This window comes from Syzygium oleosum, unplaced genomic scaffold (genome assembly GCF_021117445.2).
Source record: "Syzygium oleosum isolate NSW1041296 unplaced genomic scaffold, Sole_v2.1 Sole_v2.02, whole genome shotgun sequence".
NCBI lineage: Eukaryota > Viridiplantae > Streptophyta > Magnoliopsida > Myrtales > Myrtaceae > Syzygium > Syzygium oleosum.
Genome location: NW_026607486.1, coordinates 21,182,699 through 21,206,601, shown reverse-complemented (window position 1 = coordinate 21,206,601; position 23,903 = coordinate 21,182,699). Strand labels below are relative to the sequence as shown.

At 43.1% G+C, this 23,903-nt stretch overlaps 4 protein-coding genes across 5 annotated transcripts; 1 reads left to right on the top strand and 3 right to left on the bottom strand.

Annotated features, from left to right (window-relative positions):
• Positions 1-825: 825 nt before the first annotated feature.
• Positions 826-5,507, top strand: LOC115673304 (coronatine-insensitive protein 1). The gene is made up of 3 exons (XM_030595432.2): positions 826-1,682; positions 3,203-3,677; positions 4,386-5,507. The coding sequence occupies exons 1-3, from the start codon at positions 1,198-1,200 to the stop codon at positions 5,202-5,204; spliced, it is 1,779 nt and encodes a 592-aa protein (XP_030451292.1). The 5' UTR covers positions 826-1,197; the 3' UTR covers positions 5,205-5,507.
• A 3,945-nt stretch (positions 5,508-9,452) lies between these two features.
• On the bottom strand, positions 9,453-12,000 carry LOC115673310 (transcription factor DIVARICATA-like). The gene is made up of 2 exons (XM_030595443.2): positions 10,812-12,000; positions 9,453-10,096 (listed from the first exon to the last, which is right to left on the bottom strand). The coding sequence occupies exons 1-2, from the start codon at positions 11,183-11,185 to the stop codon at positions 9,607-9,609; spliced, it is 864 nt and encodes a 287-aa protein (XP_030451303.1). The 5' UTR covers positions 11,186-12,000; the 3' UTR covers positions 9,453-9,606.
• Positions 12,001-14,338: 2,338 nt separating this feature from the next.
• On the bottom strand, positions 14,339-18,279 carry LOC115673305 (laccase-4-like). 2 transcript variants are annotated; one of them, XM_030595433.2, is made up of 6 exons: positions 18,108-18,279; positions 17,201-17,352; positions 16,512-16,756; positions 16,275-16,403; positions 15,152-16,069; positions 14,339-14,758 (listed from the first exon to the last, which is right to left on the bottom strand). In XM_030595433.2, the coding sequence occupies exons 1-6, from the start codon at positions 18,192-18,194 to the stop codon at positions 14,628-14,630; spliced, it is 1,662 nt and encodes a 553-aa protein (XP_030451293.1). In that variant the 5' UTR covers positions 18,195-18,279; the 3' UTR covers positions 14,339-14,627. The 2 variants fall into 2 exon arrangements, with proteins under 2 accessions (XP_030451293.1, XP_030451294.1); XM_030595434.2 differs by lacking the exon at positions 18,108-18,279 and adding an exon at positions 17,476-17,632 and having other exon boundaries at positions 17,201-17,419.
• A 2,188-nt stretch (positions 18,280-20,467) lies between these two features.
• LOC115673172 (uncharacterized) lies at positions 20,468-20,968 on the bottom strand. Its single transcript, XM_030595251.1, has one exon. The coding sequence runs from the start codon at positions 20,966-20,968 to the stop codon at positions 20,468-20,470; it is 501 nt and encodes a 166-aa protein (XP_030451111.1).
• Positions 20,969-23,903: the final 2,935 nt, after the last annotated feature.

Here is a 23,903-nt window from a genome sequence, read left to right as displayed (position 1 = left end):
CAATAGCAATAGCAATAGCAGCAGCCCCACCACCCCCCCTCCCCACCACCAATTTATCCTAATTAATCAAAATCAATTAACCCAAAAAAAAAAAACTGATGTCAATCGATCGATCCATCAATTGATCTGTTAATTTTAAGTAAATCGCAAAAGGGGGAGCTTTCAGAACCCCTCCCCCCACCCGAAGTCCCAACTAAAATAAACGTGACGTTGATTGGGGTTGCGCCCCCCTTTAAATCCGGTGCCCCTTTTGTCGTTTCCCCCCCACTCCCACCCTTCCCTTTCTCTTACATCCCCCCACCACAAACCCCTCCCCCCCCCCCCCCCCAAAAAAAATTAATAATAATTAATTAAATTATTCATAACAACCAAAAAAAAAAATCAAGGAAATTCAATTTTTCCTGCTTTTCTCAATAATTGTTTTTCAACCCCCCCTGTCCCTCTCTCTCTCTCTCTCTAACTTTGGTCCTTCTTTTTGGCTTGATTTTTTTATTATTTTTTTCTGGGTCAGATTCTTTTCGGGTTGATTGAGAGCCGCATTCTCTCTCCCTCTCTCCCTCTCCCTCTCCCTCCTCTTCTCGCAACAAAACTGTCCCAACTGTCGTCGCCGTCTGATGCAAATTTATACCCTCCATCCCAACCGTCCGTTCGCCACTCTCCCTCTAGAAGCTCGCGTACGCCAAAGGGGGGGGGGGATGGTCGGATGCTCCCGCCGGTCGTTATTAGTCGCGTCCCCGTGCTCTCTCATCACTTTCCCATTGGTCCTCTCCTCCCCTCTTCCCTCCTCCCTCCTCCCTCCCTCCCTGATACGCAGTCCCGTACGCTCTCCCACCACCGTCTTCATCCCTCCTCCAGATTCCATCTCTCTCTCTCTCTCTCTCTCTCTCTATCTCTCTTGATTCGAGAGCATAAAGGTTGGATTTTTCCGTGCTCCTCCCGTGTTCGGCTGCGCTTCGAAGCTCTCGATTCTTCGGGGGTCTCCTCCCAGACGGGGTGGGCCGATCTTTCGGGTCCCGCGAAGGTCGGGTCCATGGATCCGGCCGCCGCCGCCTCCTCCTCCTCCTCCTCCTCCCGGTCGATCCGATTAGGGTTCTCTGCCGGCTCCGACGAGTGAGCCGGCGCTCCCGGCTCCGGCGACGGGTTTAGGGTTTTCTTTTGGGTTCTCTTTCTTGTTTTTGGGGGGCTCTTTTTGAGTTGATGGAGGATCGGAACGTGAGGGGGATGAGCAGCCCGGGCCTGTCCGACGTCGTGCTGACCTGCGTCATGCCGTACGTCGACGACCCCAAGGACCGGGACGCGATCTCCCTCGTCTGCCGCCGCTGGTACGAGATTGACGCCCTGACGAGGAAGCACGTCACCATCGCCCTGTGCTACACCACCAGCCCCGATCGGCTGCGCAGGAGGTTCAGGCACCTCGAGTCGCTCAAGCTGAAGGGGAAGCCCCGGGCCGCCATGTTCAATCTGATACCCGAGGACTGGGGCGGCTACGTGACCCCGTGGGTGACCGAGATCGCGCAGTCCTTCGATTGCTTGAAGTCGCTCCACTTCCGGCGCATGATTGTGACAGATTCGGACTTGGCGCTGCTCGCGAGGTCGCGGGGACGCGTTCTGCAAGTGCTCAAGCTCGACAAGTGCTCTGGGTTTTCGACGGACGGGCTTCGACACGTGGGGCGTTTGTGCAGGTAACTTGATTGTCCGTCTGTGCCCTTGTACGGTAACGAAAGACTTGCAATTGCCGTACACCCTGTCGATTTGCTTATTGAATTTTGCGCCTTTCGGTTAGCGATGAAAGTATGTTCTTGTAATTTCGTGGCTTTTGTCTTACTCCGTAATAGTCTTTCCTGAAGGAATTACTCAAGAGATGATACTTATGCACTTCACATGGTCCTTATTCGATGCTTTACTTAGTCCCCAGTGTATCTGAGATATGTCATACTGCAGATTCTTCATCCGTTCATATTCTGTCTTGAGATTCTGGTTAACGTGTAAGATTGAATTTGATTGCTCCATGCTAGAGATGCAGGGGTAATTTGTGAGTGGAATCTTACTTTTCAACAGGTGGTTTGTAGAAGAAATCATAAAGATTGACCGTAAAACTGAGGCTGCGCAGATAAAAAGATGGATGACAAAAGCTTAACTGACAGAGAGAGGGGAGAGAGAAGGACAACGAGAGACAGTAGCGATAGAAAAGCTATGAATTGCTGGGAGACGCAATTCAAGCGAGCTGTCTCTTGTGACGATTCGACCCATTGTGTCAATTCTAAGCTTATAAATGGGATAAAGAGTTTCACCTATGCATTTTCGGTCAATTCCGTTTGCCCTGACTTCTTGTTCTCTTCATAAAATTTCCCTTTTCATGTCGTGCGTGATTCACTGGTTGTCCATTCATATATTTTAAGGTGGCTTCTACTTTTACGAGCAATCAGAGATGTGGACATGATAAGTGTGTGAATGAGGAACACGTTTATGTATAGAGAACATGTGGACATGTAGGACGATAACAATTTCGTTCGGAGGAGGTGAGTACTGTGTAGAGGAAAAAAAGATGACGACGGTCTTATTCTCGGAGGCTAACTCCCTGGTTACTAGTACAATGGGAGATCAACCAGTCGAAGGATGCTTGATGCATGATGTAAAATCACTTAAAAGAGCTGTGAGCGCATTTGCTATAAGAGGCACAATGAGAAATAGCTGTCTAAATTGTTAGTTTAAGGACGCTTCAGGGCTATGCTAAAGCATAGGATCCCTCTTTGGAAGCTATGGAGTCGAAGTCTGTGTAAAAATGTGATTCTTCGCCACTTAACATCGTATAATCTCCAGCGGAGGAGTTTAAAAAGAGAGAAAAGATATATATTAGTTTGACACTTTTCTATTCTATCGAGTCCCACGGTTTCTGGGTTCACTCAGATCTATTGTCTGTTTCCAATTTTTCGAGTATGAAGTGACATTATTGCTGTTATCTGTGATGCATTATTTGAGTCCTTATTGCCTGGAGCATGTTACACAAAGAACATTTATGCTTCTGAGTTTGCACTTTACATATGGCAATTAAAAAAGGAGGCTTTTAGCACAGTCGTCTATACCCATGTTATTCTTATTATTTATTTTTTTGTGTTTGTATGTGTGTTTGTCGAGATTGGTACACATGTAAAAGGAAAGATGTATTTACATTTTCTCACAAGCTATGCCATCTTTATTCCAGGAATTTAAGAACCTTGTTTTTGGAAGAAAGCACAATCGATGAGAAAGATGGTGCGTGGCTTCATGAGCTTGCTCTGAACAACAGTGTCCTTGAGACTTTAAATTTTTACATGACAGAGCTCTCCAGCTTTAGTGTCCAGGACCTTCAAATTATTGCCAGAAATTGTCGATCATTAACATCCGTGAAAATTAGCGATTGCGAAATTCTGGATCTTTTGGGTTTCTTTCAAGATGCAGCTGCTTTAGAAGAATTTGGTGGTGGTCTTTTTAATAATGAGGAACCAGAAAGGTACGCTGCTTTATCGTTCCCAGCGAGACTATGCCGTGTGGGTCTAACCTACATTTCAGAAAATGAGATGCATATCGTGTTCCCATTCGCATCTCGGCTAAGAATGTTAGATCTTCTCTATGCATTTCTTAGCACAGATGACCTCTGCTTGCTGATTCAGCAATGCCCCATCTTGGAAGTTCTTGAGGTAAACTTCTGTCTTTATCTATTACTGTTGTAACAATAAATCTTTGCATGGCCTCACTCTCCAGTCTCCAGTAATGCACCTTTACCTTTACCTTTGGGAGTCTTGGAGTTCGTGACATGTATAGAGGAGATTCAAAAGATCTTCCTCATATTCTTCCTTATCGACACTTTGCACCCTCTAGTTTCAAACTCTTGCAACCTATGTCCTAAGATATGTATACTTTACATCCCAGAATCTTTATAAAGTTAATAAAAGGTAGAAGCTGCAAATGGTGGGTTTTCTTTGAAATCTCAGGTTGTAATGTAGAGTCTTGATAATGGAGGATGAAGTGTGGGTTTTGAAATTTAAGGGGTACAACGTAGCTGAAAAGATAGTGGGGGATGGTTGTGGTATTTTTGTCACTCTATTTAGGTTGTCATAACGTTTCAATGAAAACCTTTTCTGTATACCAAGTCACCGTATACATGGTTGGTCACTATCTGCAATTGGTGTTTTAGTCACTGCTCACTGTTTTGGTGTTACAGGTTCTAACTTAGCATCTAAGTTTATACTGTTCTCAGGCACGACATTTTTAAGGAGTGTGTGTGTGTGTGTGTGTGCAGAATGGGAAGAAGGGAGGATTGTCATGCTTAATGTACTTTAGTGGAGTATTGAATGAGTTTCAAATTTGGATGAAATTCTGATATGTTCTTTGTTCTTTATGGCCAGACAAGGAACGTCATTGGAGACGGAGGACTAGAGGTTCTTGCTCGAAGTTGTAAAAGGTTGAAGAGGCTTAGGATTGAAAGAGGTGCTGATGAGCAGGGTATGGGGGATGAAGGAGGCCTTGTTTCGCAAAGAGGATTAATTGCCTTGGCTCAGGGCTGCCTAGAACTGGAATACCTGGCTGTTTATGTATCTGATATCACAAACTCATCTCTCGAATGTATAGGAGCTCATTCGAAGAACCTTAGTGATTTCCGTCTTGTTCTACTTGATCGTGAGGAAAAGATAACTGATTTACCCCTGGACAATGGAGTCCGGGCTCTTTTAAGGGGATGTGAAAAGATAAGAAGGTTTGCTCTTTATCTGCGGCCTGGAGGCTTGACGGATGTGGGTCTTGGTTACATTGGGCAGTATAGCCAAAACATAAGATGGATGCTTCTTGGATATGTGGGAGAGAGTGATGAGGGCCTTAGGGAGTTCTCCAGAGGCTGCCCGAGTTTGCAAAAACTTGAAATGCGGGGTTGTTGCTTTAGCGAACAGGCACTGGCTGATGCTGTGATGCGGTTGACTTCTCTGAGGTATGTATGGGTGCAGGGGTATCGAGTATCTGAAACCGGTCGAGATATTCTGGCAATGGTCCGTCCCTTTTGGAACATCGAGTTGATTCCTCCTAGAAGAATGGTTGTCGCCAATCAGCTTGGAGAAAACGTGCTAAATGAAGACCCAGCCCATATGCTTGCATATTACTCTCTATCTGGACCAAGAACTGATTGTCCTGCCAGCGTTATCCCTTTGGATCCAGCAAGGCTGGTTACCTCGTAGAGCTGTAAATACAACCTTTTGCCGAAGATGCCTTTTATCTTTTTAATTGCTCTAGACCATCTGTCATACGGTTCTGTACTTTATCACTCCCTGAGAAATTTCTCCTCTCGTCTTCTGTTTGTTGGAATCCCTTCTTTTCTCTTTTATTTTGTCGCAATAAGATTGTGTTCTCTGTAACCTTGTAAGAGTTTTGCATCTAATTCCATCCCTTGTACAGGGCAACTAGTTGACGGTTTTCCTTCAACACTGTTGTGACTTATTTTGAACGGTTTTGCTAGTCGAATTTGAACTATTTTGAGGTGATTCTGTTGGGTAATCTTTGACGGCAAATGTTCAAACGGAATGAATGGGGACAGCAATTCGATTTCCGAAGTACGAGTTGCTGCTGGAACATTTCTGTCCAATCTTTTGTCGATGGTCCTCATAGATGCGCAATTATCATCTGTAAGCGGGCGATTGGGGATGGCAAGTGTGCTCATGAGCAAGCTTTACTCTGCCTTGGAAAGTTTGGAGCGTACTGCGAGTGTTATTTATGTGGCTTCATAAAAACGTATGCTATTTATAGAAAGAATCCTAAAGGTCCTTCTGCCGCTGCTGTCACTAGCAGGTCGGTCACCACACAAGATGAATGGCATCAATAGTGTATTGTCCAATAGTTCCACAAGGATGATATCCGTAACCCACATTTCTAGTATATCACTAATTGGCAGCGGGAAGAAGCTGATTTCAGTCATGACTGTTGCATTTAACTGCCTTCATCAAGAATTAAGAAGTCTCCACACCTTCCCAGGTAATATTGCGGTACCATTGCAGCTCAGCTGATATGAAGCTCTCTCAATCTCGATTCTCAAGATGTAATCCTGCAAATTATAGAACATGTGTTTTGCCTGAGCATACAGTGTCACCAAGAAAAGGCATGATTTTTTTATACTAACGGATAGAACTTTTGAGAACCATACGGCAGAAACTGCACTACAGGCAAGCGTAGGGACATAAAACAGTATGAATTACCAGCATACCCGTGCAATAGAGAGATTGGTATTATAGTCCAAGAGGCACCTGATTATCTTTGTGTCTATGACTGTAACTAAATCAATATGAATGTTGCAAATTAATAATAGTACATGCTGGTGGAGAATTCCTCCTTTATTTGTCGTACAAAATGAGCAGTAGGAAGTAAAATCAACTTCTTATTTTTGTTCGTGATACTAAGGAGTAAGATCAGATCAGCATAGTTTCCTTGGGAACTCTTCCACAGCAAACATTCCCATTACGCTAAGAATGTCGTCATATCTAGAACATTTGAATGCAAAGCCACAAGTTGAGAGGTTGATGCAAGTTCAGATGGACTGATAATACCGCCCAAATCAACAGAAGGAAAGGACAATGGCAATTTGTACAGAACAGCCAAAGTGTCCGGAGTCTTGCATGGATTATGGTCCATGCCTAGAACAAAACCAAGTACCTTGGATCCGTAAGTTCACAGATGCCGTTTCACGTTAACCATGGTCCGTGAGTTAGAATATATGCATTTTGCTTCTTGTTCTTTGGATGATGTACTCAGTATCAGATCCTCATAATCATAAATTCACAAATGTAGAGAAATTAGAAAGCTTTGCCACTTTAGTGTACCTATTTATGGGATCTTCAGGTCCTCTTTGGAAGGACTGATTCCGTGCGCACGGACGTTTATTTTTAAACTGGGAACTCTCGTCTCTGTTAAGTAATTTCGTCTTTCACGCATGCCAGAGAGCGACTGACAAAGCAGGTCATTGAATGTAGTTGTAAGGACTAAAATTCCCTCTTGTCCTATCTGTGAACCTTGAATCGGGAGTCGGCAGTCCCATTGAAGGCCTTCCAAAATCTTAGATGCGCAACACTAAACCATACCTTTCTGAAAATTCGACTGTTTTCAGTAATCTAACTCATCGTCGTGATTTCGCCTTCCTGATGAGAGCTATGTGTCTAATCTTAGCAATTATCAGTACTCATTAAACTGCCTTGCATAAGTAGAAGGCACCTGCTAACTTGTACATAGAAGGCTTTAAGAAGATCTAATCTGCATAAAACCGTCTATGCCTTCTCGTTCTTTACCGTCTGAATCTGATGGCACGTAATATGACCTTCATGTGGTAATAGCATTATCTTGTCTAATGTGAAAAAGTTTTGTCCTCCACCCCTGCGATCCGATGTTAATAGATTGCAGAGAAGCCATGAATGGTAGGGGAGATGAACTCCTTTCGTATTGGTCCTATTCCAATGGAAACTATGCTTGTCATTACTGTGGCCAATGGATAAGCAAGTTGTGGATAAGTTACTATCTTGGCAAAGTTTTGTTATATTAAAGACCACGATCGTCACCAGTTTTGAAGGATGACCATCCCTTTACAGATGGGTGAATAATAGCTTTGCCCTCTTAATGAACGAGTCCGCTAATGAAGACCCTTAAACATGTCTAGCACACGTCCATCACGAAGATTTTGAGAATCTACAATTAGAATATGAAGGATAGCTTTCCTTTCTGATATGTTCTCAATGTAAACTAAGGAAAAATGACCTTGTAGGCTTAAAATAAAGAAGGGATAGTGTGGTGGGAAACCATTTTAAATGTACAACTTGCGGAAAAGGCATTCCATGATGAATTTAATAAGCTGAGGGATTTGTCATCTCTTGGAGGGAAAGGGAGAAGAGGGTGTAGATCAGTTTGGTGTTGCGGGCTGATGCTTGAATTGCTCGAAAACTTTAATGCATTTTGGGCGATTTCAACAGAGACTCGATGATAGAACTGGTAATAATTTTCTGATTAAAATTCCAAGTTTCATTCTCTCTTATCAATTATGGTTAGATTTTCCCCAGTTTCACTCTGTCGGAATTAAAGGACCACGCCTTGGAATGGTAAGTTCCTATTTCGCCTAACTTTTGAGCTGCTAGATTAGTGTACCCTCTAGAAAATCAATCGCTTAATCGTGGGCTGTTCAAGAAGGATCGCTTTCATCGCAAGAATAGTTTAACCATTGCGATATCTTTGCATCGCCTTAATGTGCTTTTACAGAAATGCTAGTGATCAGTGCTCCAACTTTAAAGATGCAACTCTGAAGTCACCCCTTTCGGAAAGAGGAACCATAATGATAATATTACGATAAAAGCACAAGTCAACACGAATTTGTCCACCTCTATGAGTAGCATTTGCAATACCAAACATTGTGGAAATGCAAAGAGATTATTCTAAACCACAGACTGGGACCTTAAAAAAGCAGAGAATTAAGAATCACAGAAGAAAGCACATGATAGATCCAGAGACCTGACGTAAAAAGTTGCAAACAGAGGGCACTCACTACTCATGCTGATGCAACAGTCTTTCCACCATTGATGACTTAATTGGCACAAGGAGGAGTATCAATTAAAAGGAGCAAATGTGGATTGGACAAGAAAAGGGTAACCTAAAAGAATCATGTGGGTAGTGTAGTTGTTTTTTTCTTACGTGGACCGTCCTATATTCCGAGATGGATTGGAGCATGTGATGCTCAAGCAAAGTGGAATGCAGAGTCAGATCCGACTGAGCGACGGCACGGCACAGTCAAGTTGGGCCATATCGGGTGCCTATTAGATTTGATGGCCAAAAGAGCGTGAAAGGAAAAGGTGGGCAGTGAGATGCTGAGGATTTAAAAAGGAGTGACCTGTGAATCAGCAAGTTTGGCCAATGTGATCATCTGATATGGCTTTGCATTTGCACCGGTCCAACATCAACAAAGGCGTTCACACTAGCAAAACAGTTCCAATCCAGGCCTTCATGACAATTTTAACCATTCAAAACTCTTAAAACTTCTTTCAGTCAGTACCATAAATCCCTTGCAGCTGGGTTCTGTGTCGTCTGGAAATAGCAAATGGACGATCATCTGACTTTCAGATGACAGATCAAACATCGTCGAGACAACAGGCAAATCAAGTAATGCTTTGCCTTCTTATTAAGAAAGGAAAACTTAATCTTGTACACGGAAGATGGAAATAAAGTTCGAAGCTAATAAAGCTTAACCATGAGAGATCTAAGCCATCAACCTCATAATTCTAGACGCATCTCCCGCCCCTGCAATTATCACATTCGTTCATATGTGCAATTATCTAATGAATATATGCTTATGCACGAGGAAATGCAGAGCATCCCATTCAACATTCCCAACAACCGGTCATAGGACCCTACAAGAGATCAATCCCAAAATAGTACTTCAAATCCTCGATAGAGGGCCAAAATTAAGTCAAATCTCTCTTTTTTATTCCACAGTTACAAACTCAGAGAGACATACTTCAACATTTTTTGTTCTTTTCATTCATGAGTGCATAATTATCACATAAGCATCAAGCTGCTAAATGTACACAAGGTCACTAGTCATCACATTCGATCCTGTCATCCCTGAATTTGATGTCTGGAAGAGTGAATTCCAATCAATGAACTGCAGAATCCTGTACTTGGATAAACGCAGTCCGGATTATGCTTTTCCTGAAATCTCATTCCATTCAGACCAAACCCATACGCATCTGGCATCAATGGATGCCCATGGCTCGAGTCAAAAAACATAAATCCTCCATAGTTAGGGAGACTATGGTCAAGGGCCAGCTCAGGTGCGCTGATGAGCTTCTGTTGCGAGGAAAGCACATTGGGCTGATCGAAAGAGGAAACCCTATTATTCTCGGAAGATGAAGCCGGGTCTGTGAGATTAACTGTAGTTATGTCATGTATACTTGGTCTCCTCTTGTCTTTCACACCAGAAAGCTGTCTCATGAAGTACTTCTGAGCATGGCTTGCGACTTGAGTGGGTGTCTTTGACACCACAAAGTTCCGCGAGATGTTTCTCCAATCCCCTTTGCCGTACTTAAGGAGCCCCATCAGAAACCGCCTGTTATTTCAGCATCAAGCTTATATGTCAAATTCAAAAGACAGCATTAGCGGCTGAAAAGCATGGCGAATGTCTTCATAAAGTAATTGCAACCTCCCATGACGAGAACTCCCCAAACACACAAGCTGAGAATACCCTACAATCTCTATAGGGAACTGTTTCTCGCTCGGTTTAATTGCCGATAAACATCCGAGTTACTATCAACTATAAATTACAGATTTGGTGAAAAAGTAACACAAGCATAATGAAAAACCCGTAACAATCTATATCGAAAACCTTTTGTTCCTTCATTATCCTCCCTACTTTCTCTATGCCTGAATAAAAAACCAACTTTGGGAGGGTCATATCAGTCATGATGATGTTCAAAATGCAGCTAATTGATAAACACAGCAGCCGTATACTTCTGATAAACTTCTGAACCGCCTTATTCGTTTCAAAATAAGAATCATCATCACCGCTAATTATCAAGCAGAACTCTAAAGAGAATGCTTTCATGAGATCATAAAGATGAAACCACCAGCAGTAACAAAAATATGCAAACTTCCAGCTTACTACATATGTCAACAAAAAACAGTCGGCCAGTTCCACAAAATCACAGCATGAGAGGCAAAGTTCTCAAGACAATTAGATACGATGACAACAACTACACACGGTTGTGGTCAGCGACATGAATTCCTTTTCGAACGAATTAGACGTTATTCAGAATAAAACGAACCTGTGTTCCTCCTGCGTCCAAGGCACTCCCTTCTTTCTTTCGTGATCGGCTCCGCGGCCAGCCGAAGATTTCTTCCTACACGCATCGAAATCTCTCCCGTCGATGGAGTCCAGCGCGAAAGTCGAGCACAAGTACCCGTGAATCGGGTCCCGACCGGCTTCGATTTCGCACACGTCCTCTTCTAGTTCCCTATACTTGATCTCCACATCAAGAACTGACTTCCCAACAATCGCAGCGATCTTGAACCACCGATCCGGCGTGTCCTTATCGTGTATCGCCAGCGCGCTCTCGAACCTCTTGTTCTCTTCTTTAGTCCAGCTGGTGCTGAACCAAGCGGAATTGGAAATACAGGATCGTGGGTATAGAGTCTCCATTGCCACTAGTCGTGATACTAGTCGCAAATTGTCTTCCAAAAAATAAGATATGGGATTGAGCGAGAGAATGCCAAGATCTTGAGGGTTCCCACAGGCTTATAAAGAAGTGACCCCAAGGTTGCTTACTGGAAACAAGAATCTCCCTTTATTCTTGATCTCGACAATTCAAATTCAAATTCCAATTCTAACTCAAAAGATCATGTGAAAGACCAAATTTTTCTGAATCCCAGCAGAATCTAGGGAGAGAGAGTGGGAGAGAGAGAGGGAAAGAGGGAGAGATATGATCAAGAGGAGCCTGGGCAGGAAAGTTATATAGTAAGGAGAAGTGAAGGCAGGATCTTGCCCACCATTTCAGTAAAGTAACACTCAAATTGCAACTCCAAGCATAAAAAAATAAGAGAACAACCCAAGAAATAAGAAAAGACAAAACGACCCAAAAGAAAATCAGAAGCCAGAAGATTAAAGATGGTGGACGATGAGGAGAGACCCCAGTTGAAAAAAGAAAAGGAAGGCGTACAGGGAGGGGCAGAGAGATTCCTGAGAATCAGACACAAGAAAAGCAAAAGAAGCGGGAAAGGGATGATTTTTTTTGGGTTCCCTCCCTTCCTCCCTCCTCCTCCTCTCGCCCTTCGTTGCTTTGGTGAGAAGGAAAGAGGTAAAGCGGAGGTCGGACGATGGATATGAGCAGATGGGTCAGTGGCTTTTCGCGCTGTGATTCGACCATGAATCGATCACGGGTCAGCGTCTGCGCGAAGTGCGAACGAGCTCAGCAGCAGAGCTTGGGTTCTTGAATGAGTGTGGAAAAAGTGGCGATGAACAGGGGAGGCCAAGTGGGATTCTTGAACTGGTGCGCGCGCGTGCGAGCGCAGGATCCGTACGATCCCTTTTTTTTTTTTTTCCATATTTGGTTAAGAATCGGGAGATTTTTACTCTTCCCACTCATCACAGCAGATCGGAGATGCTTTTTCTCTTTTCTTTATTTTTCTTTTGTTGTTCGTTGAGATCGGCAAAAAAATGATTTTATTCCGATTTTCTCGAATCTTATTGCGCAATTCGACTTTATTTAATAGGGTAAGTGTACTAAAAATGTCAAAACTTATCACGAAAGTGCGATCGAGTCCTAAAGCTTTCAAAAAGTGCAATCCAATCCTAGAAGTTGTTACGGAAAGTACAATCGAGTCCTAAAAATTGTCAAATTGGTCCGATCAGGTCCTTCCGTTGATACACTATTTGAAAGTTTTAAGACTCGATTACACTTTCGCGACATGTTTTAGAACTGGATTGCACTTTTTGATAATTTTAGAACTCCATTACACTTTCGTGATAAGTTTCATGATTCCTAATGCACTAATATATATGTGTGAAACATTTGTATATTTTGCTTTTTATGTTATCTTAGGAAATCCCTAATTCATCGTCTCCAATTTTATGTAAAATTTTGGCAATAAATCTCTACTCCGTGCACAAGAAATAAATAATGATGTGACTAGTCACGACTCTTATCTTTAGATACATAAGGATTACATAACCCGAATGAATCAACAAGGTGTTTAAGAAATCTCACAACAAAATGTACCTTTTTTTTCTTGGCCAAAACGATAGAGTATACTTTAATTAGAACAAAATAGTGCAAATGACTTTTACGTAACGATCGTGTGCATAGGTAACTCTAATGAGATGCTTTTTTAAAGTTATACTCGAGAATTACAAGTCGATGAGCACATAAACCAAATTAAAGGGTACGTCATTCTAAAATCTTAAATTATTTAGATACGGTTGAATGTATTATTGGGGATACCTATCATTCTATAGTTTTAGGGAGATAATTTATATCTCTTGATAATTAGCGAGAATAAACTATTGAATTAAGATAACATCATGAAAAGAGTCTCATCATTGTGGTTTTTCCTTTTCCTTTTCATTCAATGATGTGTATAGGAAACTGTATGTATCCAAGCAGCCGCCGCCCAACCTTTTTTTCTCTAAAGCGTCTCCCCTGAGAGAGACTCTCTCCCTCTCTATCTCTCTATCTACTAGATTCTGCGTTGATTTCGTGGACGACTCGGTTGACATCCTCCACAGAAGTGAGCTCTGAAGAAGATTGAAGCACGAGTGGCCCGGAAGGATTTGCTCTCTCCAAATCTGCTCGCTCTCTGGCTCGAGTGCTTGTTCCAGATAGTCGAGCGCTCCACAAGTCTTCAAGGCTCCTTTGTTGCTGCTTTTAACGGTCGGCTTACCCGAAAGTGATTTTGTGATCAATTGATATCTATTTTGCAGCTCTTTTTTCTCGATTTAGAGCTAGAACTAGATTTATACGGTGGCGGTGCTAAGGACGCCCAGTCTAGGTGCGCATCGCCTTTTGGCAAAGCCGTAACTATTAGAGAGAGATTTCTTGACGTGTATACATTACTGATGATCATGCGAGATTCGGTGATTGGCCGCCGGTAGTGATTTGATGCCATGACAGATTTGTCGTCTTTGTGGAACGAGCGAGTCTCTGCATGCCGTGCTAAGTTCATTCACCTTTCAGATTTACTTGCTTTGTGGATTTGCATCTTGTCTTGAAATTATGTACTTCTCTTTCGTATGAAATGAAAATTTAACTTCCGATAAAAAAAAAATTGTAAATATCTTTACGTCTAGTCTTAATACTATTTCTTCCTTTTTTTTCGCCAATGTGCATAGGTCCACATCACTCGTTCGAATTAGATCCTTTATAGCCAGAAATTTATGCTTGAAATTGGGGAATGAGTATCCACTTGGTATAATTCCAAGATCAAAAAGGAATCACTTGGCCTAATTGGACCGACAATGTGCACGATCATGCCAAATGGAATAATTCTACTTTGGACTAAAACTTCTCATCTTTTGTCAACTGGACATTCATTCCCCATTTGACTCCCTTTGACTTCTCTTGGTTGGTGAGATTGTGAGATCTTCCTCCAGAGAGTAATCTCTACTCTATTTATCAGTCTCCCCTTCATTTTTACAGGTGGAGGACATGCTACTAAAGGGTCTGGACAACTTTATAAGAAAGAGCTTCTTGTCCACTCGAATTTCTCTATTGGGATGTCGCGAATTCCCACGAAGTCGAGGGACTTTAATCCTCTAATGAAAATGATATGATGTTGAGTTAAATTTCTCTGAGGGACAAGGACGAATATGCTCGAGCAGATTCTATTAATTGCAGATACACACTTGACTTAGTTCAAAGACAACAAATTCTCCCTCACCCCACCCCAACTAAATTAAAACCAAGAAGAACTCTTTCGTTCTCTGTTTTTTTTTCTTTTCTGCTCTCATCATGAGGTCTGAATCCTCTCTTCAGACATTCCCAAATCTCCTGGTCTAATAGGGCAACTACTGATTGGTCAACTGGTCCATTCTCAAACCCACCAATTGAAAAGACCCTCCCCCCCCCCCCCCCCCACGCAGGTTTTTCTTAACATTTTGGAAAGTCAGCAGGTGGAGGCAAAAGGGACTCGTTTGGGCCATCGCCATCTTCTACTACGAACACCATCTTCAGTCCCCATGTTGTGTGCAATTCCAAATGGCAGTGCAGAAACCAAACACCTGCAATTTTATGGCATCACCAGAAGAAAAAAAAGGTGGACATAGATTCATCAGACTCAAGAGGGAAATGGGTCACTGTGATATAGTCTATGACTTGAAACAAGTTCAATCATATTCTACAATAAACATGTCATATTGACTTGAAATGAAGACGTCCCAGTTCCTCCCATGCCAAGAAACTACATGAGATGCAGTCTCCTTTTCATGAAAAGGACTAGTCTCTAGTTTCAACCACAAAACAACCATTTTCTTTCCCTAATGTTAAACCAAAATAAAATCAGACAGCTAAATTGACAGCTAATGCTCTTGTCTAGAAGGAGAAATACCAGTGCTAACCAATCAAATTAAGACTACCGAATTGTCAGATAATCACAAATAGTACGGTTTTTCCACCTGGATTATCTGCTCTGAATCTGATTGCGGTCCATCCGCCGGTAGACACTCCAATCGTGTTCCTCTCGACCGGGTCGACCAGATTGAAGTTCTCGGGGTCCTTATTCGGGTCAAAATTCCCCAAGCCTTTCCCGATACCGAAAATGTTGAAACCGTGCAAATGAGTAGGGTGGTTTTCGGGTGCTACTATAGAAGTGCCCTGAAGAACAATCTGAACTGTTGAGTTGTATGCAAGCTTGTAAACTCGTGTCCCGTTCATCGTCTGCATGTTACTAGGAGGTGTCCCCGTGTAATTGAATGGCATCGGAGGGTTTCCAGGGAAATCGTCAGTGTAAACCCCTCTTCTCTTGTGGTAATGTGCTTCAAGGATGTCGGTGCTTGGCATCACGAAACTCACATTGTTCAACGCTGCGATCAGCTTGCTCCCGTTGACACACGTGGAACATGGGTTCACTCCGACACTCAATGTGAAGAGAAGGGAATGATCGACAGTCAACGGGACGTTCGCGGGGTATCGCTTCGAATTGAGGCTCCGGAGCGAGTTGATGAAGCTGAATTCGACCGAGGTGGCATTGATGGCAGGCATGCTGACTTGCACCGTAGGAGTAGAGACGAGGGTGCCGTTGTATTGCATAATTCCGGTCGTGGTCAAATTGTCGACTGCAACAACAGTGTCCATGAAAGGAGAGATGGCCATAAGGTAGCTCCCGCTGCTCTGGTCGGCAGCTAGTAGGGCGTTGGTGGTCTGTCCCGGAGCGATAAATATAGTGTCGATGCTGAAGGGTTTGGTGTAGGATGCATCCACTTCGACCACGGTCAGGTTGTGCCCCGCAATCTTGAAAAAAACCTCTTCATTCACGGCAGCGTTGACGATCCGCAGGAGATAGGTCTTGCCACTTTCAACATGGAGTTTATAGCCTGACAAGTTCAGAAAGCCGAAAATAAGATGGTAGCCCTGTATTCTGTTGGTTGATTGCGGTTTAAGTTAATGAGCTCTTTTGGTGGTATTCCAATCCGAATTTCGCTACAATAGAGGCTATTCGAATGATAAGTCTGATTTCGAGTTTGATACAATTCAGTTCAAACTGGATGTATCAGACAATGTATACCCCATTTTCAGTACCCTGAGAAGAGCAATTAGGGAGAGGCCCCGGATCTCCATTGATGGTATGTGCATCTGATGTATTTGGTGGCAGGCCTGATTGTTCGGTCTGGCTGAGCACGAGCTCGGTATCAGCTTTCCACCATTCGCCTGTGAGTTTTTGCAAGACACAAACACGTATTTTCAGCCAAATTAGCAGTGCCATCTCAGGGAAATTCCTGGCCGAGAGTGGCCTAAATTAAGGTTTTTAGGACAGACCTAAAACGATGACCTTTTCCTTGTAAGGCTTTGGGAAGGGGTACGGAACTCCTCGCTTGGGCAAGATGACGATGGCGCCGTGAAGGGTCGCCCTGAGCCAAGTGATATGCGCATGCCAGAGCAAAGTGCCTCTCTCGCCTGTGAGTGTGAAGTTGTAGACATAGCTTTGGCCTGGCCGAATCGGACACTGTGTGATGTATGCCGGTCCATCTGACCAGCACGTCCTTAACTGCCTCACCCCATGCCTGAACAAATTACACGCATTTAATCATATCGAAACGTGATTTGGATCGGTTGGTTTTACGGGTACGATCCATTTAGTGTTTTAGTTATTAATGACAGCATCTTGGATAGGTGAGCACATTTGAAATGCGAATGTAATGCAATTAGAAGGTCCGAAGGTTTAACAGAACACAACCAAGAATCTACAAATGAAGCTTCTTTTCGTTGCGTAGGTTTCAATACACTCGAAGACCGGAATGAAACTTTTAGAATGAAAATAATCGCGGGACTGGAGTCAAGATCTGAACTTTAATCATCTGAGGAGCTGTTATCCAATGATTATGGACATTACAGCAACTTAAAAACTCATAATTTGTTGAAAAAACGTGAGTTAATATATCATCGTATCATTTCGAATGCATAGAAATGCAACCAGATTCTCAAATGCGCATGATTGAGTGAGGTACCAGTGAATGGTGACGTTGTAGGAAACGTGGTTGACGACCCGGACAAGGACGGTGTCGTCCTCTCTGGCATAAAGAGTAGGCCCAGGGAACTTGCCGTTGACCGTCACGATGGGCTTGCTCGCACACAGCTTCGTCACGTTCTTCATTACCACCTGCACTCATCACCCCACCACCTCACAAAGTTAGTCTTTTTTTTGTTCCCATTTGTACTTATCTCCACTCATGGATCGATTATCTTCTTCTTTCCTTTAATTAACAGCTCCGGAAAATAAGACCCCATGGAAGGAACAGTATAATTTATTCACTGCAACTTAGGTAGTTCACTTGGATATGATGACAGCATATTGAATGCATATCTTGATTACCATGCTCCGGAATATGCTGCATAGTTAATGTAACCTATCGATCATGCTGATTGATATGTTGCTCATTATTTTATCAAACGATCTTGGAAGATCAACCATAACTAATAGAGAAAAAAAGCCTCTCCTTGATCATTTTAAGATACTTTCGACGTGTATACGTTCAACTTATAGTTCGGACATGAATTTTAATGATTCCATATAACGGAAATGTACGGGCAAGAACCGTACATATCGGACATTATTCGATTCCGATCTTTTTTTTTTTTTTTTTGGTAACCCAGGGAACCCCCGCACGGCCGACAGCCGGGGAGTAAACTTAGATCCGCTTCAGCATTCTTTTCACCTTTTTCCGGAATGTCAATTAAGCACGTCGGTAACATATTCTTCTAAATGAAAGGAAAAACTAAAAAGGAAAATGAGGGAAGGAAAACCGGGGAGACCGGGCACCCTTTACAGGTGTGGCCATAGAAGGCCTGGAGTGCCCATGCATGGCCTGACACGTACCCGGTCTGCCTTTGACTGCTCATGTATGCGTTACTTACACTGAACTTGTAGTGACGGACCAACCCCTCGGCAGCCGCCGGAAGCATCACGGCCACCATAAGCATCGCCGGGAACCACCGCTCCATCTCCTCTCCCTCTGATCTGTGCGTGTGTGCGTAGAGTAAACTCGAAGATAAACGCAGGCAGAGACAGAATAACGGACAACTGATTCACCTGCAGGAGTTTTTTATGAAAGGTGGCTCTGAATTGGAAGAAGAGTCAGAGAGGGGAGCGATGGGATGTCGTTTTTGGGGGGTGGTTAGATGACAACGGCACTTTTAACTTTTGTCTGAGGGGCGATAAGCTTTGTGTTTTATACACTTGCATTCCTGCAGATGGAATGAGATGAAGAGGAAGGATCGATGCCGGCCATGGACTTGCCGGAGCTTCCTTGCATGTTACTTAAAGCTCTCGGAAGTCTTGTCTCTGTGCACACCTGCATTTAAGCCACAACGCTTATCACCTCTCAAACAAAAGTTGAAAGTGCCGTTTTCATCTTTGATGTGAACCCGCACATCGGTTTCTCTCCCCTTCTCGACACATACTTGCCATCTTTCTCTCTCTCTCTCTCTCTCTCTCTCTCTCTCTCTCTCTCTCTCTCTCTCATGCCGAAAATATGCGGAAAATCAGGGGAGTTACCATTAGATGATGGAGGACTATGGGACTCTCTCGTACGGAACATAGAATATGTTTGTTGGGACTAAGAGCGGGCACAACAGAAGGAAAATTTACTGCTAGACTCTTTTCTTATCAAAACAAAAGAAAGAAAAACAAGATCAATCTGTAAAATAAGTCTATTCAGTATTTCTCCATTCGTAAATATTTGAGCCAGGAGAGTGAGTCTAGACCGTGCAGAGTTTGGAAGGAGGGGCAAAGGAAGAAAATTATATAGAGGGAAAATGACATAAACAGTCCCCGAATTTTGGCCCAATGTGCAATCTGATCCATGAACTTTTAATTTGTTCAATATAGTCCCTGATATGGAGCTTTAGAGTTCGACTTCCAGATGTACAGGAAACCCAAAGTATTTGGTGAAAGTTGAGGGGTCCCCAAAGACATTTGCCGTCCACGGAGCAAGATAATATACAGTTGAGACGAAGTTTTCATGGACTGAAAAGCTGACGATGTAAGTTTTGGACTTAGGGCCCGTTTGGTTCGGCTTTTCAAATGTTATTTGGGGGAATGCAAATACCTTTAGGTGAAAGTCACTTGGGAAAATGCAAGTGGTGTTTGATAAAAAAAATTTGTAAAGCTACTTTGGCCTAAATAGTGTTTGGTAAAAAAAATTTTGCAAAGGACTTTGGCAACTTTTATTTTTAATATTCCGATTTTGCCCCTATACTGTTCATCTTCTTCACCGGCGAGGGTGGCCGGCGAAGCGCCGGCCGAGCGACCGCCCAGGCGCCGTCGCCTGGGTCGCGCGACCTCAGGCGACGTCGGCTTGGGTCGCGACCTAGGCGACGGCCGCCTGGGTCGCGCGACCCAGGCGACGCGTGCCTGGGCGGTCGCCCGACACCAGGCGGCCGTCGCCTGGGTCGGGCGACCTCGCCGGCCCCCCGCCGGCCCTTCGCCAGACAGATCTGCCCTCGCCGGCCCTTTGCCGGCCAGATCCGCCCTCGCGGTGAGGAAGATGAACAGTAACAGGGGCAAAACCGGAATATTGAAATTTGAGTGAGGGCAATTTGGGTAGGGAAAAATAGGCTTCAGCATTTCAAAGCATTCCAAATGCTAGCTTTCGGCTTTTCGGATTCGAAAAGCTGAACCAAATGGGGCCTTAATGCTAACAGCTCAGCTCGCCCATCCCTCTCGAGGGTTCCACTTTCTTATCTTTTCTTATTGTTCACTGTGGTTGTCGGTCCATTCGTTCATGTCAAGTCTTATTTCTATGATTACTCTGCTATGCCTATCTGATTTTCACCTCATGTAATTTGACATTAGCCCATGATTTTGTCCTGTCATCTGGGTTTATTTTCCCTTTTCTTTTCTTTTTGGTTTTTTACCTTGTGAAAAGAGGCTTTTCCTTGACCAAAACCCTGTTGTAGAAATTAAGACTCGTTAAGAATCATCAGTTTGCACGCTTCCTCCGTTTCTTTTCGTTTGAACCCAGCCAGATGTGGGTTTTGTGGCACTGTATAGCTCCATCTTCAAATAAATGAGACTGGAAATTTGTCAAGACCAAACTTTGTTCTTGTCAAGAGCAAGAGGAAAATTTATCTGCTCAGGTCAAATTCATCTTTATAAGACAGAATATCAGATTCTCGTCATTGTTCAATGTTGGGATATTCTAGCATAATCAACAAATTATGTCCTGACATGAAATGAAAAGGGTCATAAACTGCAGAATAGATACGGAGTTGCTTCAAACTGATCTTTTAGATGCAGCTTCTATTGCACCCTCAATCTTATTTATGCAAGATTTATACAGGAATCCTAGGTAATCTATGATGTTTTCCTCGCATGTTCCTTCCACTGGGTTTATTTCAAAGGACCACTGAACTAGCGTCGAATCGTCGCCATAATCGATGAGCATTAGTTTGTTCATAGATCCATCTAATCCCACATTGCTTGCTTCCATTCTGTACACATAAGTGTGCGAGAGGGGGTCCATAGAAACCAGCATTTCCTTGATCCATGACCTCTCTCCATCCGGTTGTGGAAACATGAAGCCCGAGACCAGCCGAACATAACCCGGAATGGCCTCTTCTCCGGCCAGGTTGGTGCAGCGTTCAACCATCGGCATCCACTCCGATAACCTGTTTGTTTGGGAGACCACAGGCCACACTTTTTCTAGGGGTGCGTTGACGATGCCGCTCACCGATCCACGCCATTTTCGGTTCGTTGCCTCAAGTGCCTGAAGCATGCCATCTAAGGATTAACTGGTGAAAATGAAATGATATGCCATGATTGTAGGTATCACAGTATGATTATGATAAGATATCCAGTGAATTGATAGCTTTTCAAGAGTCTAAAGTGAATACATATTCATAAATCACGTGCAAAAAGCTGTGTTCATCCACCTAAAGTTCATAAAAGGATCTGTATTTCTACATTCAACCTAGTCAATACTTGGGACATTTGAATGTTGAACTAGTCTAGACTCTTGTGCTGGGCTTTCTCGATATTGCGGGCAATTTGAGAAAAAATTTTACTCGGGGGAAGTTGAATAAAGAAGGGTAGAACCAGAGAGAACAACAAAATGAAATCTTGATCTAACCATGAATATCTGCTTTCTTCTCTTGCGAATAGCTGTATCTGTACTATGCTAATTTATCGGAACTTCCAGCTGATGCGAGTTTTGAGAAAAACCTTCAGATTCAGATCATCTGCAATATGCTAGTATGCTGTTGATGAGATCTCTCACATCTTGGTGAGATGTGGAAGCCAACAAGGTTGCTTAAAAGGCAAATGCCATGGGGATGGAATCCCAAGAAGCGTGAGGATGCTTGTCTCTGCTTCTCAAAATGACAAAAGCTGGGGGGATAAGTCCAAGGCTTACCTTCTTAGGGATTTACAAATTTTGGATCTTGTTGCTGCTAGGCATGGCCACGGGCCGGTTTTGGCCCGGAACCGGCCCGGTCAAACCCGGGCCCGGCCCGTTGACCGGGCCTGCGGTTCGGAACCGGCCCGTGGCCTACGGGCCCGGTTCCGAAAAAATTCATTATTTTTTTTTTATAAAACAATTTGAATTCTAATTGCCATGCATTGCAAGTACATTGATATCTAATTACAATGCTTGACTTGGATGTATTGAACTCTAATTACAAGGCTTGGCTTGGGTTTTATACACAATGATTCTAATGCCTCTTCGTTCCCATTCGATGTGGGACTCTCGGCTTGCCTTGAACACCTTCAATGTGAGACTCTTGGCTTGTCTTCATGCAAATGCCAAGAGTCCCACATCGAATGGGAATGAAGAGACCATAAAAGGGGTTATGTATAAAACCCAAGCCAAGCCATGAACATGTGAAGTCGTATGCCTTTTGTGGCTATGATCCTTTGCTAGTTAAGAGCAAAGAGTTCCATTGGACTGCCTAGAACCGGACCGGACTAATGGTCTGGTTCCCGGTTCCCGGTTCTATGATTTGCCGGTCCGGTTCCTACTTCTAAAATTAAGGGACCGGTCTTACCGATTCGGTTTCCGGTTCCGAGCGGAACCGGACCGAACCGAGAACCAATCACCCCTACAATTTACATTTTGATTACAATTTATATTGAATAATTCATTATTTCATAATTTTATAATTCATAATTTTTTTATTTCATAATTTATTTTTTTTTATTTTTAAATTACAAACCGGCCGGTTCTGGTTCACACATGGCCACGAACCGGAACCGCCGGTTCCGAACCGTGGCCATGCCTAGTTGCTGCTGTAATAATACCTATCAGTATCATTATCGGTATTATAATTAAAATTGTTGCCACCAAAATAAGTATTGTGAGATTTTGGTGGGACCACAGCCAATTATTCTAAAAGTTTAAGCTGTTAGATGAATGCGTGATTTAATATTTAATTATTCTAACACTTCCCCTCACGCTTAGTCCGGTCTTTTTGCCTAGTACTAAGCGTTGACATATTTAATTGGAGAGGCAAATGAGGCCCGGAAAGATTTGAACTCAGGACCTCCAGTTCTGATACCATGTGAGATTTTAGTGGGATCACAGCCAACTATTCTAAAAGCTTAAGCTGTTAGATGTAGGCATGATTTAATATTTAATTATTTTAACAAGCGTGAAAAACGCATCATGGTTAGTATTGAAATATGTTTAAAGCATAAAAGTGCTCGTGTGAATGTGCATGCTTCAGAAGCAGAATTGGCAAATTAAGCGACTTTCTGATGCGGTCACTCAAAGATGCACTTTCTTGCTAGACCAAAATCAAAATTTCCCATTGTGTCCGACTTTTTCTCTATTTCTAGGAACACGGTGCAGAATGTCTGTCTGTTTGTTTGTCAACGTAGATTACCTATCACATTTTTTCGCAGACGGGTTCCTTCACTGCTTGTAACCCTCCACCTATCTCAATCAAAAGCACTGGAGAGGCTACTTCAGATAGTAGTTTGCCACCATTCCTTCTGCGTCACGGTGCATATGTTTCCTCTCTTACATGTAGTCTACAAGCTATTGATGAAAAAGGACGTTCCTATCGAAAATAACAATCCGACAGATGCGTATACCAATCTGCATAGCCAAGCCACTAATTGATTGACAGAAAAGAACATTATTGAGGAGTGAAAGGGTGCTAGATATTTGCTTCAACATCATGGTCAGGCTCGCTGCTCGTGGCTCTCAAGCTTCTTGGATAGAACATCTTGCCTTCACCAGTTCACACGTCGCCCCTTTCCCGAGCAACCACCAACAAATGATCAGAAAAAAGATGTGCACGCGCTCGATCCATTCTGAAAACAGGATTCCTATTAAAATAGGTGTTTGTCATTTCCGGGTGGTGTCAATAGAGAATGAAGGTTTTTGAGCATCCTTACTTCGACTTAGGGCCTGTTTGGCAACTGGCCAAATAGTGAAAATTTCTGTTCTTTTGTTCCCAGAATTAGTTTTGGAGCAGAAATCCGTTTGTTAAATTTTTTTATTCTGGGCACAAATTCTTGCAAATTTGTGCCCTGAATCAGTTTTGGAGCAGAATTAAGAATAAAAAAAAAAAGTAGTTTCTTGATTCTGGGAACAAAAATGAGAATCAATTTTTTTTCTTCTTCTTTTTCTTGGTTTTTAATGTAACTTCTAATGTCCGGCGCCAGGGCCACCTTCGCCGTATCTAGCGAGATTAAAATAATTTAATAAA